At 39.4% G+C, this 22,759-nt stretch overlaps 3 protein-coding genes across 8 annotated transcripts in view; 2 read left to right on the top strand and 1 right to left on the bottom strand.

Moving 5' to 3' along the window:
• Positions 1–345: 345 nt before the first annotated feature.
• On the top strand, positions 346–2,869 carry LOC111666833 (lysosomal membrane ascorbate-dependent ferrireductase CYB561A3-like). 4 transcript variants are annotated; one of them, XM_023422340.2, is made up of 5 exons: positions 346–586; positions 1,545–1,753; positions 1,877–2,031; positions 2,183–2,339; positions 2,572–2,869. In XM_023422340.2, the coding sequence occupies exons 1-5, from the start codon at positions 373–375 to the stop codon at positions 2,596–2,598; spliced, it is 762 nt and encodes a 253-aa protein (XP_023278108.1). In that variant the 5' UTR covers positions 346–372; the 3' UTR covers positions 2,599–2,869. The 4 variants fall into 4 exon arrangements, with proteins under 4 accessions (XP_023278108.1, XP_023278107.1, XP_087034364.1 ...); XM_023422339.2 differs by having other exon boundaries at positions 2,180–2,339; XM_087178238.1 differs by having other exon boundaries at positions 2,183–2,869.
• A 2,102-nt stretch (positions 2,870–4,971) lies between these two features.
• trappc13 (trafficking protein particle complex subunit 13) lies at positions 4,972–14,590 on the top strand. 2 transcript variants are annotated; one of them, XM_023422345.2, is made up of 13 exons: positions 4,972–5,096; positions 6,356–6,424; positions 9,047–9,146; positions 9,258–9,342; positions 9,454–9,581; positions 9,934–10,006; positions 10,299–10,343; positions 10,753–10,770; positions 13,214–13,347; positions 13,468–13,666; positions 13,771–13,871; positions 14,026–14,173; positions 14,257–14,590. In XM_023422345.2, the coding sequence occupies exons 1-13, from the start codon at positions 5,051–5,053 to the stop codon at positions 14,362–14,364; spliced, it is 1,254 nt and encodes a 417-aa protein (XP_023278113.1). In that variant the 5' UTR covers positions 4,972–5,050; the 3' UTR covers positions 14,365–14,590. The 2 variants fall into 2 exon arrangements, with proteins under 2 accessions (XP_023278113.1, XP_023278114.1); XM_023422346.2 differs by lacking the exon at positions 10,753–10,770.
• Positions 14,591–15,719: 1,129 nt separating this feature from the next.
• The window catches only part of sgtb (small glutamine rich tetratricopeptide repeat co-chaperone beta), a 7,701-nt gene continuing 661 nt past the window's right edge, over positions 15,720–22,759 (bottom strand). Inside the window, exons 2-12 of one of the 2 annotated variants that reach the window (XM_023422232.1) lie at positions 21,149–21,261; positions 20,642–20,745; positions 20,051–20,126; positions 19,269–19,368; positions 18,947–19,051; positions 18,721–18,859; positions 18,534–18,596; positions 18,019–18,056; positions 17,830–17,913; positions 16,756–16,877; positions 15,720–16,629 (exon numbers count right to left, since the gene is read on the bottom strand). In XM_023422232.1, the coding sequence (XP_023278000.1) occupies positions 16,766–16,877; positions 17,830–17,913; positions 18,019–18,056; positions 18,534–18,596; positions 18,721–18,859; positions 18,947–19,051; positions 19,269–19,368; positions 20,051–20,126; positions 20,642–20,745; positions 21,149–21,248 (921 nt within the window). In that variant the 5' untranslated portion in view covers positions 21,249–21,261 and the 3' untranslated portion in view covers positions 15,720–16,629; positions 16,756–16,765. Of the gene's footprint in view, positions 16,662–16,755; positions 16,878–17,829; positions 17,914–18,018; positions 18,057–18,533; positions 18,597–18,720; positions 18,860–18,946; positions 19,052–19,268; positions 19,369–20,050; positions 20,127–20,641; positions 20,746–21,148; positions 21,262–22,759 lie in introns of both variants that reach the window. The other variant, XM_023422233.2, reaches the window with a different exon arrangement.

The following is a 22,759-nucleotide window of genomic DNA, read 5'->3' as shown; positions in this document are numbered from 1 at the left end:
TATAGTTGAGTCATAAAATGAGCTAAAGTTGAATCATAACTTTTGCCTTTGAACATCGCCTGAAAGTATTGACTCAGTTTTGGAACCTAAGGAGGATGTGCTCCATAAATCTGTCTTATTATGACTTTTATGCTGCAGTCGGCTTGTTGTGTAATAAACATGAAATCCACGGTCCATGGCGAATCAACATGACCCAGCGAAAAGTAAGTGAAGTTATGAAACCTGCAATCTGCTTTTAGCTGATGACTATGACTAATACACAAGACAGAGCAGGACAAAGCAGGGAAAATTGTTTCCTTGTCCCGTCCTTCTAGACCTCCCCTCCTTTAACCACCAGACTTATTTAAGATCAGAAACAATTCCTGATGGACGATGTGTCGGCAAAGTAAACACACAGATATGAGGTCGTCTGTGTTTTTCTACCTCACCTACACCCTTTGTCTGTGCTTGTCCCTGCTCTGTGTGCTGTTTGTGATCTGCTGGAGCTCACTCTGGAGAGGGGGCTTCTCCTGGGACGGTTCTGCCCTGCAGTTCAACTGGCACCCCGTGCTCATGGTGTCCGGGCTGGTCGTTCTCTATGGAAATGGTAAGTAAACACACTCAGTTAACCGGTTTTATTGGGAACACCTGCCTGATGTGAACGCAGTGTAATGATAACGAATCCTCTGCCATGGAAGTTCTGATGTTCAGTTTTAGTTGGAACTGCTTCAGAGAGGTGTTTTTTGGAGGATGGAGTTTGTGATGCTTTTGAGCTGTAAGGAAAAGGGAAAGAGAGGTTTTCTGTGGAAGCAGCTCTTTAATGTCCTCTGTGGCTCTGAGGGGAGATTTCCAAAGTCTGAGAAAACAACTGTGTTGATACAGCGAGGCCGGCAGTGTTTTCTTGGACTGGGTTGTGAGTCTTTTGAATTTTGAACAGAAAGCCTGCGTGACATATTAGAGGTGTGGAGGTTTGAAATATGTGGGCATTTGCCAGGCAGGGTGAGTCTAACAAAAGACGCCACTGTGTTGGATTATGGGAATTGGAGGATCCAGTGTTTGTGCTGTTTGACTGGAAGTGCAGCTTCTGCAGCATTGATCTTGATCATCTATCTCTTGTGAGTTCAAAACGCCCCTTCAACCTATATTTACACCTATATTTCAGGGCATTTTATGTATGCAATTTGTGTGCAGGGGTGTATCAATAGTGTACAAACATATTGTACTAAAACAATTGTGAATGAAAAGCGAGATCCAGCAGGTTGATGATTATTTTTCGCTGCAGCTGACAGAAGTATTTTCACTCTGGATTTTGTTATTATTTTAATTAGACGTCATGATACCTGGGAAACTGAAGTGAATCTATGCAGACAATGAACTCATTACGTTTTTCACTGCATGAATGCATCCGCTTGACTGTAAAATGTAAGTGGAAATATCAGGACTTCTCGATTTCATCCTTAAATGACAACAACAATAAGTTGTAATAATACTCAGGAATTGAGATTAAAAGCAGAAGAAGACAGACTGTATATCTCAACCGTCTCTGCCTGTGTGTGCATCTGCAGCGGCTGTCGTGTATCGCGTGCCGTTCACCTGGAGGCAGAGGAAGTACACCTGGAAGCTGGTGCACGCCGGACTGATGCTTTTGTCTCTGCTTCTGTCCGTCCTGGGCCTGTGCGCCGTGTTCGACTTCCACAGAGGCTTCCACATCAACGACCTGTACTCTCTGCACAGCTGGGTGGGCATCTGCACTGTAGCGCTGTTTGCATTTCAGGTATGCATGACAGATGTTTACACACCGTTAATTGACGTTATTGAAAGTATTGCTGAACACAAAGAGCTGACACTGCTAGAAAAACACTTTCCCTTCTTGTCATTCCACCGTGCTGATGGATAGTGGATCCTCGGCTTGGCTGGTTTCTTGTTCCCTTGTTCTTCGCTGTGGTTCCGACGCAACCTGAAACCTGTCCATGTCTGGATGGGGAAAGCAATCTTGATCCTCAGTCTGACCTCATGTATCAGTGGCATCAATGAGAAACTGCTGCTCGCGCTGTGAGTGCTCAAATATGCAACTGGTGACAACACATTGTCGTCTTTCATTTCAACTGGAAAACAGTGTTGTTGCACTGTAAATCAGTGTGCCAGAAACTTATCCATGCATAAAAAAATGACTTTCCTAACTGAATTTCTCTGTCTGCAGCAGTAATGGCAGCAGCGGTGAGCCGTACAGCTCGCTGCCTGTGGAAGCAAAGTTTGCGAATTCCCTCGGCCTCCTCATTGTGGCCTTTGGGTTGGTCGTCTTAGGAATCTTATCCATAAACAAATGGCAGAAGCCAGAAACAGAAGGTGAAGGAGTTCATGTGAGTATGGATGATAGTGGACATCGTGTTACTGTAGATCAGTACCATCTAAACAGAAAAACACAGTTAGATATGGATTACATATTGCCATGGAGACCATTTCAGTCGTGTTACTGGGATAAATTATTGTGTTTATTAGCATGTATTCGTTTATTTCAAGTTGTCATCGTTGCTTCATCTGTATTTCAACTTTCTGTATGAGATGATAATCTAGATGTCATTTTAATTGCAGCTTCTGCTCAGTGAAGACAGCACATGAAAAATAATGGCTGCACTGAATGTGCCATTAAGAGCTGCAGGTTTTCATTCCAACCAAATTAAAATTGTATTTAATTTCACTGATTAACATTAACAGAGAATAAGGAAACAGTGTTGTTCAGTGTTTTTGTTGAATGTATGATAAATAATCTTTTTCTGTAATTTGAATTGAATGACTGTATTTAACAGTAAGTTTTGCAGGATAGTAGATGTATTTTTAATACTTGTTCTTTAAAGTTGCTTATAAAGACCTATTGTGTGTTAAAGCACCATTTGATGGACCCATGTTCTTTTTCTTATACAGAGTGAAGTTCTTATTATTTAATAAATAGTACAAGTTTATATCATTTTGACTTTGGGTATTATCACCTGTACCATCATCACTCAGCTTCACGAAATGGAAAATATCTCTAATGTTAAATACTCGACTACGGCTGCTGAAAGGTTTCGGTTATAGAGGTTGAAACAATATAAACAACTGGAAAATGATGTAATAAACTGACCCTAAAGAGATCTAACCTACAACAGTTAAAATGTTTGTTTTTATTTTCAAATTTTCAATGAATAAACTATATTGCTGCTTCTGCACAAGCTGAAGCTAAACTCTGTTACTGCCTTGAATTTGTATGAAGAAGCAGCTGAAGAGACGTTCTGAAATCACTATATTTACTAAAAAAGTGCAGTATATTCTCTGTCTCTGTTTGCTATTTGCATCTCTGTAGTGACCAACGATATAATGAAGAGTAGGGAGAATTATATGGCCCGTACATTTCCAGTGATGTCTCAGATGATCTCTGAATTAACCTGCAGCTTATAGTTTTTCTGCAGCTGTTTATGGCGTTGGTGTTGTACAGTCATGTAGCAATCAGTGGGTACAGTCAAGCCTGACCTCCTGCTTGTGAAACCGTGAAATGAGCCGACAGATGAAGGTGTTCTGGCGAGCTGATAGTAGCCTCGGAGACGATGGAGGTTATTGTAGGTATCAGACATTGTCCAATCCTCATCACCTGTACTGTGATGGAATTATAGAGGAAGGACCAACTCCATTTACCAGCCACATTCAGCGATAACAAGCAACCAAGTACATTCACTAACTTTACTTAGATATTTCAATTTTATACCATATTTTACTTCTAAACTAACTACTGTAACATCACAGTTCCTGCTTGAGCTTTCTGGATCCTGATTTAATTATTTATTTAAGAGGCCGATTATCTCCAACACCATAACTTTACACACTTTAAATCAAACTGAGGTCAAGCTACAAATCCACTGTGTTAAACTCGGCTCTGATGAGGATGTTTCATACTTGACTCTCCTGTAAGACATGTTCATTGCTGTCACTGGCCTCCAGAAGAGGACTCTAATCAGGGTCAGTAGTGCAGTATTTTATAAAGAATGTATATGTGTTTGGAAGTCTCAGCAGTCACTCTCTTCTGTTGTTACACCGATGAACTAAGGTGCTGTGAGGTTTTACCACAATGTAATACAGACCCACACCACTAGATGCCAGTGAAGTGAAACATCTAGATTCAGGGGGGTGTGAGAAGCAAATAAACATGCAGTGACAAATTAAATTCCAACAATAATAATGGTAAATAACTCATATGCAGAGAAATTTGCAACATTTCGACCTACTACGAGACAGTCAAGGTCATCTTTAAACTACCTGTTTGATGGGTTGAAATAATTTCATCAGCTTTTAAAGACCCATTAGTTCTTTTAAATGCTAGGGGTATATAAATTCAGGTACTCATAGAGAGAGACAGCAGTTCAGACTGGACAGTTCAACAATAAATGGTAAGTTTGATTAACCTTAAAAATAAAAGTCTTAACATGGTAAGGGGAAATTATTGGCTCTATTGTACAAAACCTTATGCAATTTATACTGCCAAAAACAGAAGCACAGACACTTTCAAAATAATAGTCTATATGGGGATATAGTGGTACAGCTTTATTGCAGATCAATTTCTTTTAGGGCCTGTACATGTGTGTATACATGTCTTGCTGTGGTTGTGGGGACACATTTGTGTTCCGAAACCATCAGTGTGAGGTTATTTTGGCCAGTCGTGACAGCTTCAAAAGGCTTTTTGAGGGACACCTGCAGTGACTGAGGTCAGTGTCCGGATGAGTCTCTACGACATAAATTAAACTGAAAGTAACGTCCTTTAAGTACACGCACCAAGCAGCAGGCACATTCAAAAATTCTCTAGTTATTATTATTATTATTATTATTATTATTATTATTATTATTATTATTATTATTATTATTATTATAAAAGATAAATGTGGAGGAAGATTTATTTGTAACACACATCACGGGCTGTGGGAGGCAGTATTGCATCTCGGGGGCGTCTCTAATTAAAAAACGAAGAAGAAATCCTCAAGGGTTAAAGTGCACCAGCTAGCACGGTAGCTAACATCTCCCCGATAAGACAGTTGTCTCTGTCAAAATGGATGTAACTCAGGCCAAACAGGAACACCTACTCGCATTAAAAGGTATCTTAAAGTCATTGCAGCTGCATATAAATTGTGACTCCAGACGTTGTTTTTAGGGGTAAAACAGACGCGTTAATGTTTCACCGTAGCAGGTTGTTGTCATTTGTTGTTGCTGTTAGCTGCTAATAGCGCTAATGCTGCTAATAGCATCAAACGTCTGCATTTGATAATGTGCAATTAAGTTTGTGACACTTGTAACTTTAAAGAGTGCGTTTCTTGTCGTTATTGACCCTCAAAGCTGAAAGTGGAAGCAGAATACTTGAACAAGAATTACACTATAATGTCAGGAACGATGACAGCCAGATTATGTGTCAGGCAGCCACTTGGCAAAAATGTTTATTCAGTTTCTGCCCATTTAACATTGTTTTTGTTTTTGTTTACAAGATCCAATTCTACCCCCAAATCTTGCATTGTAAAACATACACAAAGCTCTTATCAGTTGCCGTTAAGTTTACCTTGAGCTGTCATAGTTGACATGAAATGACTAACTAATGTAGAGCTGAAACGATTTGTTCATTAACCGACAAATCGATGAGACAACAGCTATCTTTAGGGTCATTTTTTGAGGCAAAAAAGCAAACTTGAGCTTGAGTGTGATTATTTCCTGCTTGTCTGTTTCATGTCATAGTAAATTGAATATATTCGTATAAAACGAGCAATAAGAAGATACCACGTTGCATTCTGGGAGCTTATGGCAGGCATTTTTTTTTCTGTCTTCTGACATTTCCTTGACTGAACAATTACTTGATTACTCAATAACACAATCGACTGATTAATTGATAATGAAAATAGTCGTCAGTTACAGCCCTAAACCAATTACAAAGACAGCTTGAGAAAATCAGAAGCAATTAGTTTGTCATAGTGTTAGATAATTTATTATTATTTGTTAATTTTTTGTCTAAATGTTATTGTTAACTGAGTATCTTTGGATTTCGGACTACCATATTTTGTTGGTTTTTAGATGAATAGATCAGTCAAACAATATTGAGATAATTGTTATTTGCAGCCCTACCATAGACAATTTTACTGACCGGGACACATTCAGACCCAGTGCAAAAACTAATAATCAAAATGACCTGTTCTCGACTTGTGCTGGAATGAAAATGTGCCCCTGACACATGACAGCGTGGCTGCTGCCTAAGACTGAAGTTACTGAGGCTATGATATGCGTATCTAAACTGTATCACCACAAATGTGTGAAAACATCCCCACGGTAACTAACATACGTGTCACTAACCAATGTCACTTTTTCTTCACAGTGATGCGGTTAACAAAACCAACACTGTTCACAAACTTGCCGGTGACATGTGAGGATCGAGATCTGCCAGGTGAGCCAGTTTAGAGACACCACAGTAACTAACGCAGAGCCTGAAGGGAATTCAATACTGTTTCACAGGCCAGTAGAAGAAGAGAATTTTCTGAAAAGTGTATTGTGTGTTAGCTAATGGCCTATGTTGCGTCTCCCTTATCTATCTGCTCCATGTCACACAGAACATCTTGACATTGTCAGGTAATCAGATTTGGTCAATTATTCTCCTGTTGGCTCATCAAATGTAGCAGCAGCAGCAGCAGCAAGCACCAGCAAGGTGGGACTGTGTGAGGATGCAACCTGTTCACAGAAAGTCCCAGTGAGCCGGTTCAGGTCCAAACCCTGAGTCTTTGTGCATTGAGGTGCTGACAAATGAGCCACTGTGCTGCCTTTGTTAATAATTTGTTCATCACAGGGATCAAAGTCATGTTAAAAAAGGGCAGGGGAGAAAAGAAAATGCAGATAAAAACAATATCAACTTTTAAAGCTTCCAAACAAACAAGTTTTCTTTTCCTTTTTAATGTCAACAACAAGGTCGTTAAAAGAAAAAACCTCTCTGATTTACTCATGCTGTATTCTTGTGACTTCAGTCCGTCACTGTGATTGAGAAACTGACAGTCAGGCTTTGTTTCCTTCAGACCACAAATGTCAAGTTGTTAACGCTTCAGTTTTCATGTCACCATTTCATAATAATTTACATGATGGGACGCAAAATAAGTAGTGAGACCAGACTGAGGTGGGCGTCTTACTTCCAGTTTTGATGGGATTACTTCTGCTTTTCTATAGCTGATGTTCTCTGTGGTCAGGACTTATCTAACACCCCCCTGAAGACAGCAGACGAGCTCAAGCAAGACATTTTAATTTGAAGGAACAAAAGCAAATATAAAAAATTTCTAAAACCTCATTGCTCAACAGTGATGTTAAGGGGATGCAGGAAATAAAAAAACTGCCTTCATGCTTTTAGCCTGTGCCTGCATTACTGAGCTATAATAATAACCATGGCAGAGTACTGATGGTGTAATAAAATTTAAATGTAATAAATCAAAGCTGAAGCCTTTAGAGTGCAGTTGGCTGTAATGCAGACTGTAGCATTTTGGGAATTTTCCAAACTGTTTGATTTATTTATTCTGCATAACTCTAGGTAAAATATTATATTAAAACACAGTGTATTATATAGAAGCTGAAAGCTAAATGCAGATAAAATGCATTGAAATCCGCCTCTTTCATATAAATTTTGAACTCAGCTGCATTTGGCATTTGCCTTAGACCCAGTATACATCTGCATTATAGATTTACCGTCTCAGGTCCTGCTCCCAAATTTAGATGGGAAAGCCTGCTGAGTTTCTACTGTTTGTTTTTTTCCATCTGGTGAAGTACAGCACAGAGCGATGTGTAACTGAACTCCACATAAAGCATAAATCATGTTGGCACTTCTAGGTAGGTTTGCTATTTATATAAGAGTGGGCATACAGTATCCCAAAGAGCACTAATATGAATTACTTGAATTGGACATTAGAATCATAAAACCACTCTGCACCTTTAACTCCTGCACTGATTACATTCAATCTCCAATGTTCATCATTGTTTTTATTAATATTCGTGGGACATGTAGATGAATCACTATGAGTCATAGCAGTACCCTTTGTAGTATGAGTAGTATTACTGATATTAGTCAGTGAATTGATCACAGCATAAGATACATGTGGACAGAAGGACAGAAATATGAACCCAAAAAAACTGGTTCAGTCTGCTTTGAAACCTGATCTTCAAAGGTATTTCCCCTCTCTCTTTGATCTGTTTTTCACTACAGAGAATCCTCTAACTTTAATTAAATCTTACCATGTCAAAAAGAAAGTATGTACATCTTGTATATCTATACAGTCCTCAGGCTGGGGGTAAAATCTACTGTCATGCTGCTGCTGACTGTGACTTTTGTTTTTTTCTCAATGGATGGAAACAAATTCAGTTTTCATTTTACTTACACACAGCTCAGCTAGCACATAATGCACAGTGATATTTTTGATGTAGTAGTTAAATTGAAATAAACGTGCCTGCAAGGGACTCTCAAAGGAGTCTTATGTTTGTGTGGTTGTGTAGGTGCTGCATTTACAGTAAGCAGAATGGACTCCAAATCCCCTGCGGTGTTATTAGTAAGGATATACTGATCCAAATTTTTGTCTTATTGATAACAAATCTGTATATCTGCCTAAACACAGAACTAATTCAGTGCTCTCTTTATTTCAAATTTAAAATCTGTGAAGCTCACTGAGTGAAACTCATTGGGATTATTCCAATGTAAGGTAACATGAGGCGTGGAATAGCTGTGGCATTAAAAGTTATGCCTGGCCTGTGGATCAGTGCATCGCTATTTGTCAGGTATTTCTTGTCCCGTTGAGTTTTGCAAAGTCGTCTTGGTGTATAGAATTGTAATTACAGTAATAACACATGTGTGCACACTGTTTGTTGGTGAAATTGCTCCTACCTGTGATGCAGGTGTTTCTTCCTGGCCCAGACATAATTAGCTGTGCACTGCAAACACTCTGTCAAGTGTTTTTTTGACAGCTCTCGGTGGAAAGTGAGCCAAATTCATTAACACGTTATATATGCACGACACATAACTCAAGCGTTTCTGCCTCCACAGGAGATTTGTTTGGTCAGCTTATGAGGGAGGACCCTTCCACCATCAAAGGAGCAGAGACATTAATGCTCGGAGAGATGCTTACATTACCACAGAACTTTGGGTAATAAATGCTAATTTACAGTAGAGAGCTAAAGAATTAAAACATTTTACCGTTTTACAGAGCAAACTGTTGATTTGTGATTTGACTTTTCCGCATCTTTGCATTACACAGAAATATTTTCCTGGGAGAGACCTTCTCCAGTTACATTAGTGTGCACAACGACAGCAACCAAGTAGTAAAGGACATTCTTGTGAAGGTACTGTAAAATAAACAAAAAAACAAACAAATACCTGTCGAACATGTATTACACTCTTTTCACTCCTCTCTTACACATAATTGTCCTGGTATGTGACGTGATCCTTCGCAGGCCGATCTACAGACCAGCTCACAGAGGCTCAACCTCTCTGCATCCAACTCTGCAGTAGCAGAACTCAAACCCGAATGCTGCATTGACGACGTTATCCATCACGAAGTCAAGGAAATCGGAACACACATGTGAGTGTTTTAACTATTTAGACGCCCTTATTTTGTTACAGCGCCCAATTGTGCTTCCAAAACCGAAAAAATGTCCTGCCAGCTGAACCAATCAGGGAGCAGATCTTTCTCCTTAAATAAAAAGGCTGCGTTTTTGAAAAGAATCTCAATTAACAAGCACTTCTGGTGCACTTCTTGCATGTATTGAATAGCTGTAGCCCTTCCTACTTACTCCAAGGTCTCCTACTGCGCTGAAGTGTCAGTGATATCCCTAACTTACAAGTTGCTTTGGATAGAAGCATCTGCCAAATGAGTAAATGTAAATGTGTTTGTTGGTATTCTAAACATCTCTTTCCTCTCTTCCAATTTCCAGCTTAGTCTGTGCAGTCAGTTACACCACACAGTATGGGGAGAAGCTCTATTTTCGGAAGTTCTTCAAATTCCAGGTGAGTTATATTTGAGTGTTCTCATTAGATGACAGCGGTAACCTCATGCGTAACGCTTGGAGGAGGCCTGAGAAATGTCACAGGTCTACAACAAAGCGAATGCAATTAACACCCGCGCTGTTGCGTCTGCCCTCAGTCTGTGAACAAACTGTTGCCCCTGTGCGCTTCCTTGTAGCAGAAAGACCTGTGTTATCCGTCAGATTTCCATTTTTTCCATTTCTTAATTCTTCTGCGAATGGAGATACAGTGTGAGAAAACGACAGCTTTCAGTTTGCAATCTATTTTCAATCAGGTTTTGAAGCCGCTGGATGTGAAGACAAAGTTCTACAATGCAGAGGTAAGTCAGACGCCACCAGCAGCTGCAGGATATCAGAAAGTGCAGCTGTCAGCATAAAGAATTTCTGCACGCATGTCTGTCACCACGTCGTTCTGCAAATAGAAGAACTGTACAGTATGACATGCGAGTTCTTATGTAGCATACATAACATGCTTTACATCATATTTCATTTCATGGTCGGAAACATTTCCAGATGCTAATAGAGGGAGTTAGTGTAAGACAGATCTCCTGGAAAACCCTTGCACCAAAGCGAGGGTTTTCCTGGTAGAGACGATAAGCTTTTTTCCCTTTTTCTCATTTTCATACCAGTAGCTTTTTTTTATATTAGACTGCAAATATTCATTGTCATCATCTTTTGGCATGTAACTTCATTTGTTTATTATGTCTTGTATTTTATTTTCTCCATTAGAGTGACCTCAGTTCTGTGGTAATTGTTTCTTCTGTTCTCATCGCTGAAACATTAGTGACTCTTAATCCTTTTTGGTGCAGCAGACTTTGTCTTTCTGGGTCCAACAGAAAGGTGCAAAATAGAAAAATGGAAAGAAAATGTGTTGATATTTAAACATAGACTAGTGTTAAAACAAGTGCCTAGATTAATTTTTAACATGCGAGTCCTCAGGATGAACTTTCCATTGTTTTTCTTTTGCCCTTTCTTTGGACGCTCATGCTTTCTTGCAAACTCATCCTACACAGGGCTTGGACTTTTTTAATTGAAGTTTGTGGTGTCAGATTGTGGTGGGTGGGTTTTGCATTGATTATACAATTTATCAACATTGGGCAAATTATCAGTTTTCCACTACGATTGTTCACACTTTCTATTCGTCAAGATTTAAACATGTTGCAGACACGAATGATGCTTTTGAATCTCATTTAAACTTTTACATACAGTAGCTGGGTTGAAGTTCACAGTGTGATGGAACAGGCCAATTACGGTTTTGTTGTCAGTGATTTATAAAACAAAAAAATTACTGTTATACTCATTTAATCATTTAGAGTTAACGGAAGAAATATATTTGATCATGTGTAATACAGTGTGAGGTTTCAGGTATTGGTTGGAATGGCTTTGCATGAAGCAGAGATGCTAAGCTCTATGATTTAACATTAACCTCGTTCAGACTGGTTCATGGTCAGTTCTCATGTTATGAAATGCAGGCATGAACTAATCTCTGCTTCTCTCTCGTTGTATCTCTCTGTACAGTAGAAGTTGCACTGAATTATCTGACAGTTGTGGAGACCACTGAGTGCTGTTCTCCTAAAACATCAACTAGCTGCCCACATAAAAACAAGAATGACAATCGTATCTAGGCACCGTGTCGAGGCATGTAAAGGTGCTTTATATGATTTGTCAGATAACCGTCGGAGCCAATTAACTTTCAGCAAAGATTAAATATTGTTTTAGAAGTTAAATAAGTTGCTTTCTGGTAAATAATGAATTATTGTAACATGATTTTAAACACATATAAACACATTCCCCCAATGCAGTGGTGGATGACGTACTGAGTACGAATGTCGCAGAAATACAAGTGCAAGTAAAAGTCTTCAGTCAAAATTTTATTTAGGTAAAACTGGTGTTTGCATCAGAACACACTTGAAGAACCATAGGTTACTCATCCTGCAGTATGACCCATTGTGTATTATATTATAGGATTATAATTATTGATGCATCAATGTCAATCTTATTTTAAGATATGAATACAACGCAATTTATTTGTTGATCTTATTTTGTATTATCAGTCTGAATCTGCAGTAACTGAAGTTGTTAAAACTAAGGGAGTAAAAAGTGAAATATTTCTCCTCTGGATATTAGTGGTATAGAAGTATAAAGTAGCAGAACCTGCAAATAATCAAGTAAAATTAAAACTGAACTAAATAAACTTTATTTATACATAAATAACTGCTTAGTTACTTTCACCACTGGGTATTAGTGATTGGTTATGAGTAATAAATGTAGTGAATTTGAAATATTTTAGAGTAGAGACAAACCATGTGTCTTTTTTTAAATGATCCGATTGGTTAAAAACACACAGCTAGTTGATGTTTGAGAGGCCACTTTGTCGATTGGTAAAAAATCAGTCACTGTGCAACATCTACTTGTATACTCTGCTGTCCAGCACTTGCACTAACAATGTCCTCAAAGGTTCACTGAGCAAACGTAATAGAATGAAATGTTTTATATGTTTAATGTTGTCTTCACAGCCTGAGTACATAGATGTTATCTCTCACATCACCTAAAGAGTAGCTCACAGGATAAGTTCACATTTATTCAAGTGGATCTCACATTCCTCACGTGGCCATATGATACGCTGAGAGAGTTACTGGTGTTTGTCATGATTCCTCCTGTTCATACTGACTGATGTATCTCCAATAGGGTCAAAAGCTCTGTCCCCTTTTGTGCAAAAACACATTCCTAGTGCAGTTTAAGATTGAATTCCTCCCTTTTCTGATTTGCTTTGGACAAAAAGTAAAACACAGAGTGAATTTCATTAAAAGGCTTTAGAAGATGCCCACTTGTTTAGTCTACGTCATGCTGCAGAAGCTTCATATTCACTTGGATTAAACTTAAGAAAGTATTATTTCAGCTGTTTGTAATCCCTCTGTTACACTGAGGTCTTGTTAGGAAGGTATCCCCTCACGGTCAGGAGGAAAATTACAGCAACCAATAACTATATATGGCCATGTGAATATTGTTAATATAAGACGGACTTGAAAGAATGTGAACGTATCCTTTAAGACAGTAGGATTTTTGCACAAGCCTCCTCTTCATACCTAATGAGGGAAGTTGAAGTGTTGCTCAGTTCACCTCGGAGATTCTGTGATCTTACTTCATTGTGAGCAGCAAATATTAGTTTGACCCCTCCTCTCTGCCCCAGACAGACGAAGTGTTCCTGGAGGCTCAGATCCAGAACATCACCACCTCACCGATGTTCATGGAGAAGGTCTCTCTAGAGCCCTCCATGATGTACAACGTTACAGAGCTCAACATGGTCGCATGTGGAGAAGATGGGTAAAAAAAGAAAGAAAAATAAAGTACATGTTCCCTTGTGCTGATGTAATTGGAAAAAAGGTGAATTTATTTATTTGTAAGCTTGTACTGTGGCTCTCGTCTGTAACGTTTCCCTGTCAGGGAGTCCACATTTGGGAAAATGTCCTACCTGCAGCCCATGGACACACGGCAGTACCTGTACTGCTTGAAGCCGAAGCCGGAGTACGCGGAGAAGGCCGGTGTCATCAAGGGCGTGACAGTGATAGGAAAGCTCGACATAGTATGGAAGACCAATCTCGGGGAGAGGGGGAGGTTACAGACCAGCCAGCTACAAAGAATGGTATCAGGAACATTTGTGTCTGCCATGGTCAAAATCAAAGAATCTCATTTTTTTAAATTCTCTTATGTTTATTTTTTACTATCCTATCCTGGTGTGCCCTCCAGGCTCCGGGGTATGGAGACATCAGACTGTCTCTGGAGATGATTCCTGACACGGTCAACCTCGAAGAGCCTTTTGACATTATCTGTAAAATCACCAACTGCAGGTAAAAACCTGCAGTCCATTTGCCTCAGTCTTGCCCCTCAAACAGGACAACCTTCAGTACTATTTAATCAATACCATATGATTGAATCATTGAATTACAGACATGATCCAATAGCACACTAACAACCAGCCTCTCTGTGACCCTCGTGTTGTAGTGAAAGAACCATGGACCTTGTGCTAGAGATGTGCAACACCAGGTCGATCCACTGGTGCGGCGTATCAGGGAGACAGCTGGGAAAACTCAGTCCTGCTGCCTTCCTCTCTCTGCCCCTCACACTCCTCTCATCTGTCCAGGGTCTGCAGGTACGATCTAAACATAAACTGTTACTAATGTGCTTTAAAGCTAACACTGCTGACGCTCAGTAATGTCACCGTTTTTGTTTTAGAGTATTTCTGGATTGAGACTGACGGATACGTTTCTGAAGAGGACGTACGAATATGACGACATCGCGCAGGTGTGCGTGGTCTGCCCATATACGAGCAACGAGAGCTAGAAGTTTTATTGACCTTTTTTGCATTTTAGATATGAGTGGACCAACTGTGGAATTCTGCACATGACGCTGACATTTCACTCTTTTTGCAACCTAAGAGGATGATGCTGTATTTTAAAATGACTTGTGAATAATATAAATCACTTTCTTTTGAAAATAATAATGTAAATGTGCATAAATGTTAATAAAATCTCTGTAATCTTTGATTCCTATTGCTTTTAAAAACATATTTCTTGGTGTCCATTGTGGTTTTTGAGACATAGAGAAGATTATGTTATGAAAGACTTTATATCAGTCTGTTGAACAGAACTTTTGTAGTCTGCGCTGAGAATCTAAGAATGTTTTTACCTTTATTTTTGACATTTTTAGATCCTCAGGATGCAGATGACCATTTTTAACTCGGGCTGTCACGATGTCAGATTTTCACTACATGATTATCATGACCAAAAGAATTCACAATAACAATATTATTGCTATATCTATAGAAAATTTAAAAAACAAAACAAAAAACTAAATCTATAATAATGCTATCAATCCAATTCAGCTTCAACTTTGTTTATTGTGTGTTTTGTCTCTTTTTGCAAATGAATTAGAATCAAATACGAGTGTCGGGAGGTGGAGAGAGAGTCTGTAACCTAACATCTGCCGTGACCATATTATATGTGTATTTCATTATTTAAATAACAGTTATTGTCAATACCTATATGTCGCAATAACCTTATTTTCAACTATCTCAGTTACATTTTGATGATCCAAGTAATCAGACAAGCTGCTCTGAAAAATGTCTCTTACTACGATCCCTTATTTCTGTCATCAGGTAATAACAGTAATAATAATAAACGCATTTTCAGATGAAAATATTAACATTTCAGATATTTTAATGGCCACTTCTAGTTTGATAAGTGCCACATGTCTTGCCTCCTGAAACCAGTCATAGTCGCAGCTTCTGTTCCAGGTCTCGTGTCCTGGCTCATTGTGGCTGCAGACTTTAAAATTTGAAGTTTAATGTTCAAAATTGAGGATGATTGTATTCATGTGCACTCAACATAGTAAGATAGTGAAAGTAAGATCGTGTGGATTTTGGTAAATGATGGAAATTTAACTTAATGTTGCTGTTAATGGCACAAACAGTAGTTAACCGTCACATACAAGCTGATTCTTTTTTGTTTTCTAAACTTCTGAATTGTTGAATTTTGGGTTCAGATATTGGGATTCTGCTCAGTCTGTGCTGCTAATAAAAGGAACATAAACACTAGTTACAGTGACAAACTGCTAGAATCTCCAGGATGTGGAGTAGAGCAGAGCATCTGCTATTTTACAACATTATTAAATGTGAAATGACGAGTGTGAGCAGTTGATCAACTTCAAGACATTTATTCACATGTTTTAGACAAAACATTGTGCTGCCCTAGCATACCTATTTGTTTCTGTAAAGCATCTGATCTCAAATACCAGATTTAAGAGCATGCAAAATGAACCATCTGAATATGTTGTTACTAGTTCATGAACAATTAAATAGGCTTAAAGGGGAAGGGGGGGGGGCAGTTATTTTTGCTAAAGTGCAATAACAACATTATGCAGGCTGCAAACACTGCTATACAATTACACAGTTGTCTTAATCAAAAGTTAAGTAGTACTCATTGAAAAGCAGTGACGTGAGTCCTACACGATGAAGGACTGAATGGTCTGTATCACCCAATGAACAAGTAAGAGCGTGTTCTGTCTACAAAAATAATATTAAAGAAGATGCGATATAAACAAGGTAAACCTGATGTCCTATGTGTGTGTGTGTATGTGTGTGTCGTATGAGAAAAAGCTGAAATGTTCCCTGCAATGCTGTAAAAGTACATTCCTCCCTCGCCCCTCTATTCATCACGACTAGACAGAAGGATCCTTAACTCATAACATGAAGAGGGCAGTATTTTCAGCACATAGAAAACACGATCTCTAGAAGCTCTGAAGAAAGAATTTACTCATGTTCCGTCTACAGGCTGAACGCGTTCTCGGTTCTGTTTTTTATTCTTTTTTTATTTTTTTTTATTTTTTTATTTTTTTTTTTATGATTGGGTGTTTACAGTATGTTTTGCCCTAAATGTGTGGGATGCTTCATTTCATGGTCCAGTCTCCAGGCCCTCATTTTCTCCACCCCAGAGCCTTTAGTCACAGTAAAGTGCCTTCAACCCCCATCCTTGTCTCTTCATGCCAGCTCCGCCGGGGACTTTAAGAAATGGGTGTAGAGATTGTAATCGCGCCATATGGTTGCCCTTCCTTGGGGGTAAAAAAAAAACAAGAACATGAGGCTGTAATACAAAGAAGTCATGTTAACGATTAAAAACTATTCACATTTTACATAATATAGTCAGCTGAGTTTTGTTTTTTATACATATAAAATACCTAAAGTGGATCATGAGTGCTCCTCGGCGCTGCCGCTGAAGGAACGGCTCCGGATGTGGTTCCTTAACTGCTCGATCAGCTCTGGGTTCTGCTGCTGGATCTGCTGGGCAAACTGTTGTCCCCTGACAGAGAGATAAGACAGCTTTGTTTACCCGCTATATTACTTTCTACCAGAACAATAACTCACACAATGCAAGATGAGAAATCATTCAGTTTCCAACACACAGTAAAATAAAAGGAACCCCCCCCCCACCACCACCACCACCACCACCACCACCCCCCACCTATGAGAGACTCTCTGATCTTATCCCATCACATAATCTCCTCACACTGTGGACACTTACAGAACAGATACAAGTGATGCTTCATCAGCAACAACAAAAAGCTGCTCATGCTGAGTTTCCTGCGACAAAATGTTGCCAAATATGTATCAGCCATGAAAATGTCACATCAATTTAAAGGGTAATTACATACACTAGTTCATCCTGTCTCTGCCTACGACATCATTTTTGAAAAACACTTTTCCCAAACAACATTTTTCTCCATTTGATGTGAGAGTTAAACTGTATTTGTGCCACAGCGTGTATAATTGTGTCATATCCGTAAGTGTTGAAATAATGCCATGGTTAAAGGAATAGATAGACATTTGGTGAAACATTATAGGACTCATGGCAGGAAAGCAAATGACAGGATTGACGTCACTCCCAGGTGACCACACATGAAGCTACAGCTGGTTAGCTCACATGTAGCTCAACACAAAGACTGGAAACAGGTGGAAACAACCAGTGTGGCTCTGATTAGAGGCAACAAAGTCCAGCGACAAGCATCACTAAAGTTCACTAATCTCGTTTGTTGAATGCATGAAAAAGACAAAACGTAACGTAAAACCACAACATGACGTTTTTATATCTTTATATTAACCTGAAAGACATGAGAGTGGCATCAAATTCCCTAAATGTGGAACTATTCCTTTAACTTTTTTCCCTCTAAAAATAAAAGTCTGTAGGTACATGAACATATATAACTCGTGTGAAACTCTCTAAATGCTTTTAATGTGGTGTTGTGTGCACTTACGCTTCAATCAAGCTGGAAATGTCTGACAGTCCGCCCACTCCTGCTGCAGGACCCCCGACTGCATTGGACATCATTCCTGACATACTGACCACACAGCGACACGGTGACAGTGAGTCAGAGCACATTATGTTCAAAGTATGTTTTTAAAACTGTTTACCCTAAATCCCATCAATTCACTCTGACACTTACAGCTGTTGCACTTGTTGGTTCTGCATCACGCTCGCAGCCTGTGAAAAAGAAACGAAGCTGAAATCTCATCGTGTCTTTTCCAAATGCATTAAAAGGAACATTTATTTGTGGCAACACTGGAAATTTAGTGAGAAAAACAATCCTTGATCTGGTGCTCTAGGCCCCGAACCGACCTAAACATCTCTCTGATTTAGATGTCTCTTGTCATTGTTGCAGCAATAAAAACTCTGGCAGAAGCGTTCTTAGCTTGGCAGAAGATCCCGCGTGTCATCATTTAATAAGTCAGGATTCTACATGGTCCTCTCCACTCAGCAATAACTGCGGCTGAGTAACGGGCTAACTGCCACTCGTTGGACTAATTAGGGAAAAGAATCTGGTCTAACCTTGCCAGAGACAAAACAAGCATAAGACACCTGTCTCCGGGACAAATGGTTAAGCCTCCTGAACAGCTGATAACCTCTGCTGTGCTTGTTACACAGCCGGTACAGTGCTCACATTAGGAGCCGTGCTCTTACCATGCTAATGAAGGCAGGGTTGTTGATCAAACTAGCCATGTCGAACCCCAATCCCGCGGCGATCTGCGGCGCACATTCACAGACAGAAAAAGGTTAAAACATTCATGCAATACAGTGCATGTGCACTTTAATGGCATACGGATTATGTTACATAAAATAAGAGCTAATACAGCTTGTTTTTACTCACTGGACTGGTTGCTTCTTTCTGCTTCTGCTCTGCAATCTTCAGGTTGGATTTGTAGGTGTCGTTCTCGGGGTCTAATACCAAAGCTTTCTTAAAGTAGGAAATTGCCTCTGGATATTTATTCATAGCTGTCAAAGCCAACCTGGAGCCACAGAGGAGAGGGACAGGTGTTATTTTTGACGGACACAGTAAACTCAATAAACCTTGTTTTAAATAACATCAAACTCACCCCATCCGTCCATAAGCTTTACTGTAGGTAGGATCAATCCCAATGGCTCTCTCGCAGTCACCAGTTGCCTCTGTGTAATTTCCCAGTTTACTGTGAGCTGCAGCCCTGCCAAGTGTCAAAGTGCTTTCCGTTATCTCTGGCTTCTTTAATTATATTCAGATACGTAGCGCACAAAGGAAAGGATGGAATTCACCAGCACTGTCTAGTCCAGTTCAAACATTACATCACCGTGTGATGTCGTAGAAAGATCTGCGAACCACAGTAGCAGCATGAAGTCAGGCGCAAAACAACGACAGTGTGAAAATCATGTTGTTGTAAATACCTGTTGCAGTAGTACACGGCGTTTCTTAGGTCCAGATCAATGGCCTTTGTGTAGCACTCCACCGCACATCTGTAGTTCTCTTCCTTCATGTGATTGTTCCCTGAGAATAAAACACAGAGTGAACACATGCAGTAAAATGACTGGCCAAAGATATAGAAAAAAATGGCCAGCATAAGGCTCAGATGCTGTAACAACTTTGCAGAAAACTCTTACAAATAACAATTATGTTCATTATTAATTATTTTCTCAATGAACTGATTTGCTGTTTGGCCAATAAAACACCAGAAAATGGTGAAAATGAACATCATTAGTCCAAGATAATATCTTCAACCAACAGCTGAAAACAAAAGGATATTTACTATAATATAAGACAGACAAAATCAGCACATTGGAGAAGTTTCAACCACCAAATGTTTTGGCATTTTTCTTGAAAAATGTCTTACACAAATAATTGATTATCAAAATAGTTGCCTGTAATTTCCTGTCAATCGACCAGTTGATTAATGGGCTATTGGCTCCAGCTCAGACATGTTCAGGACTATGATAAAACACATGGGAAACATCACAATACCTGAATAATAACAGAAGGAGCTGCTGGGCTCCAAAATACCGTTCTGATCTTTCTGAACAAAGCATCTACCAGTAACTGTGAAAGTGTAGTTTAACGTGTGGGTTAATTATGGTGAAATGTAGTTAACTAAAAACACTTCTGAAGCACATTTAGTGCTGCGTGGATCAACTCTGTCCCTTCTCTGTTCCCGAATGAAGAGTTTTAACTTTACCTTCATTCTTGAGCTGCTCTGCTCGCTCGATGTCTTCTGGAGATGGGGAGGTCTCTGGTATGGTTATGTTGTCATTCTGAGCAAATGCAAAACAAGGGAATCACTGATGTTGTTTAAACCAAAGTGAAATTAACTGTAGATAAACAGTGACTATGAAGTATTCAGTAGACCTTTCTCACGGCAGACAGTGTGACGTGTTAGCAGGAAAAGTCTAAATGTCTACCGTGAATAGCTTTGACTGTAGAAGATTGAACATACATTTATTTTGTTTTAGCCATGACGCACATCTTGGTGATGTAAAAGCTCAGTTAAGGTTATGTGCACCATATATAATAATAATCCAAAGTTACTTATCCAAAGTTTGGTAAGGTGCCATTTCATAAATCCTCATTTCCCTCACAAAGACGTCTAACGGATCATGACTGGGATCATTTAGACTCAGACTGACACATGGATCAGTCGTGTGGTCATGGGTTGGGCATCGCTAACTAGCTTAGGCTACCAAATGCTGTGGTATGTGGCATTGGTTCATGCTATAAACCTGTCCTGATACAAACAGAGCCCAGGTCCCGTGTGCTGTGCAGCGCCCACCTTGAGCAGGGAATTGAGGAATATCTCTGTGAGAGGCTGAGGCACAGCAAGATGGCAGTCGCTGGAGCTGATCTTGAAGGTGGTCTCCAAACACTGTATCGCAACTGTAGTGGAGCATCAGTAAGATATGACAGGATCATTTTGATGAGATCAATGACAGTACATTAATGACTCCTTTTCAAGATAACAGCGAAACAAATGGTCTTAGACTTAACGGTATTATGATGGTGAGTCAGAATTTTGGCTGCACATTCAGAGCGAGGAATTAAAAACTGTCCTGTCCATCTTTCATATTGGATGAAAGACACCACCACACACACACTTGCACATCAGTCAGTTGTGATTCTTTTTGATGATAAAACCCACTCCTGTTCATCCTCTCTACCCCGGGACAGCGAAGTAAGATCATGTATTGAGTTCGCTCTGAAACGGACAGGACAGGAGCGCTGTCCTACATTTTGAAAAGGTGCTTTCTAAAAAAAATAAGTTCACAATGAGTCGACCTACCTTCGAGACTCTCCTGCTCATCGGAATTCAAAGCGCCGCAATGTGTTTGATCACGTAGGAACTGCACAATAGAAAATGCCAAGCGTTTCTCCACCGCCATTTTTACCTAGAAACTGTCGGGCACAGGAAGTAGTTTGGTGTGAAACAGAGACGCACCCACACATCGATGACTATGTTATTAACTCATTGGGTGACACTTTATAATAAGGATACAAAACTCATGCTTAAGCAATGAATAACTAATCCATGTCTCATGGTGATTAATTCCATGAATGCAGGGTTTTAAATGAATTGTTTTATGAGTTGCTCAACATCTACATGTTCTGCCCGACAGAAATAATCTGTAGTTCTGTTGACAAGTCACAATCAGAGTCCTGACATATAATAATATTAACACCCAGTTTTCCTGTGCTCCTTCACTACAATGTGAACGACTGACCGATGATTAAAAACCTGTGAAACAGAATGTGTAGGGAGTGATCTTTTCTCTATAACAAAATCATTGATTTGTGAAAATAAAATCAGGCCCTTTATGGTGTTACATAGTTAATCCCAGTTTTTCCCAGTATGCTATATAATTGTATAATTGTTCTCTACCCCTTAACTTGTAGATGTGACATAAACAAACAGTGTTGGGCCATGCAGTAACAGGTAGATGTTTTGATAAAAAATATGTTCCATATTTATATCAGAACAGATACTGTTCTACTTTCAGAAAGATTGATCAATGCCCGCTTTTTTGTGTCCGGTCTCCAGCCAATTTAGTGGCATTAGCTGTAAATTAACATAGGAAGTAGTTAAGTTGTAGTATTTAGTTATTATTTATCAAGAGTGGCACAAAACACTGTATTCATGTTGGACTCATTGCAAGAAGCTGATTGAGAAATTATGTTTTTGGGGCCTTTAATTTATGCAGCAAGTCATCATGAATCATGTATTAGTTATGCATTAGTTAAGCATGTGTCCTGTATCCTCATTTCAACCATCCATGGACAGAATAACTAATTTACAGTGAGATTCTAATGGTTTGTTAAATTTTTCTTTCTTTCTCATTCATCCATGTGAACTGTAGACCTGTAACATGCTCTTGGGTTTTTATGGAGTTATTTTCCAGGGCTGGATTATCACATGGGAAGAGCGGGCTACTGCCCACAGGCCCCCAAAAGTCCCAGATTCCCTGCATGTCAGTTGATTGCTGATGATTTAATTAATTAAGGACCTTGAAATACTCATGTCTGATATCAGTTAAAGCGAATCCTGCAGTTTTGTGTTATTTTCTGGTCCCTACCTGCAGAGAGAGGCCCTCTGCTCGCGTGGTACACAAATAAAGAAGTGTTAATCACATTTACAGCAAATTCTTGTCCTAGGGGCCCACTAACTGCTTCATCCAGCCATGTCATTATCTATAACAATAACGACTACTAGTAATGATGCTGCCGGTGCATTTGCCTCTTGTTTCCAGGTTAACTCATAGGAGGATGGAAGCAAAAATGATTCTTGCTCATAACAACAAAAAAAGAGCCACTGATCCACTGGAAGATGAAGACAGGCTACAGTTGCAATTTGTTTTCCTCTTTTCTGACGTCTGACCAAAACAGACCCCCCCACCCC

This window comes from Seriola lalandi, unplaced genomic scaffold (genome assembly GCF_002814215.2).
Source record: "Seriola lalandi dorsalis isolate HSWRI2012SDOR001 ecotype SW California unplaced genomic scaffold, Sedor1 jcf7180002054680, whole genome shotgun sequence".
Lineage (NCBI taxonomy): Eukaryota > Metazoa > Chordata > Actinopteri > Carangiformes > Carangidae > Seriola > Seriola lalandi.
The sequence above is the reverse complement of the archived record's forward strand: the minus strand, read 5'-3'. Positions and strand labels throughout refer to the sequence as shown.

What these genes read in the sequence shown, in the direction of transcription:
- LOC111666833 (XM_087178237.1), top strand. Translation starts at nt 373, where the DNA reads ATGTGTCGGCAAAGTAAACACACAGATATGAGGTCGTCTGTGTTTTTC. An exon ending in GGTCGTTCTCTATGGAAATG is followed by an intron (nt 587 to 1,544) that starts GTAAGTAAACAC and finishes GTGCATCTGCAG; the next exon opens with CGGCTGTCGTGTATCGCGTG. An exon ending in TAGCGCTGTTTGCATTTCAG is followed by an intron (nt 1,754 to 1,876) that starts GTATGCATGACA and finishes GCTGATGGATAG; the next exon opens with TGGATCCTCGGCTTGGCTGG.
- trappc13 (XM_023422345.2), top strand. Translation starts at nt 5,051, where the DNA reads ATGGATGTAACTCAGGCCAAACAGGAACACCTACTCGCATTAAAAG. An exon ending in CCAGCCAGCTACAAAGAATG is followed by an intron (nt 13,667 to 13,770) that starts GTATCAGGAACA and finishes TGTGCCCTCCAG; the next exon opens with GCTCCGGGGTATGGAGACAT. An exon ending in TGTAAAATCACCAACTGCAG is followed by an intron (nt 13,872 to 14,025) that starts GTAAAAACCTGC and finishes CTCGTGTTGTAG; the next exon opens with TGAAAGAACCATGGACCTTG.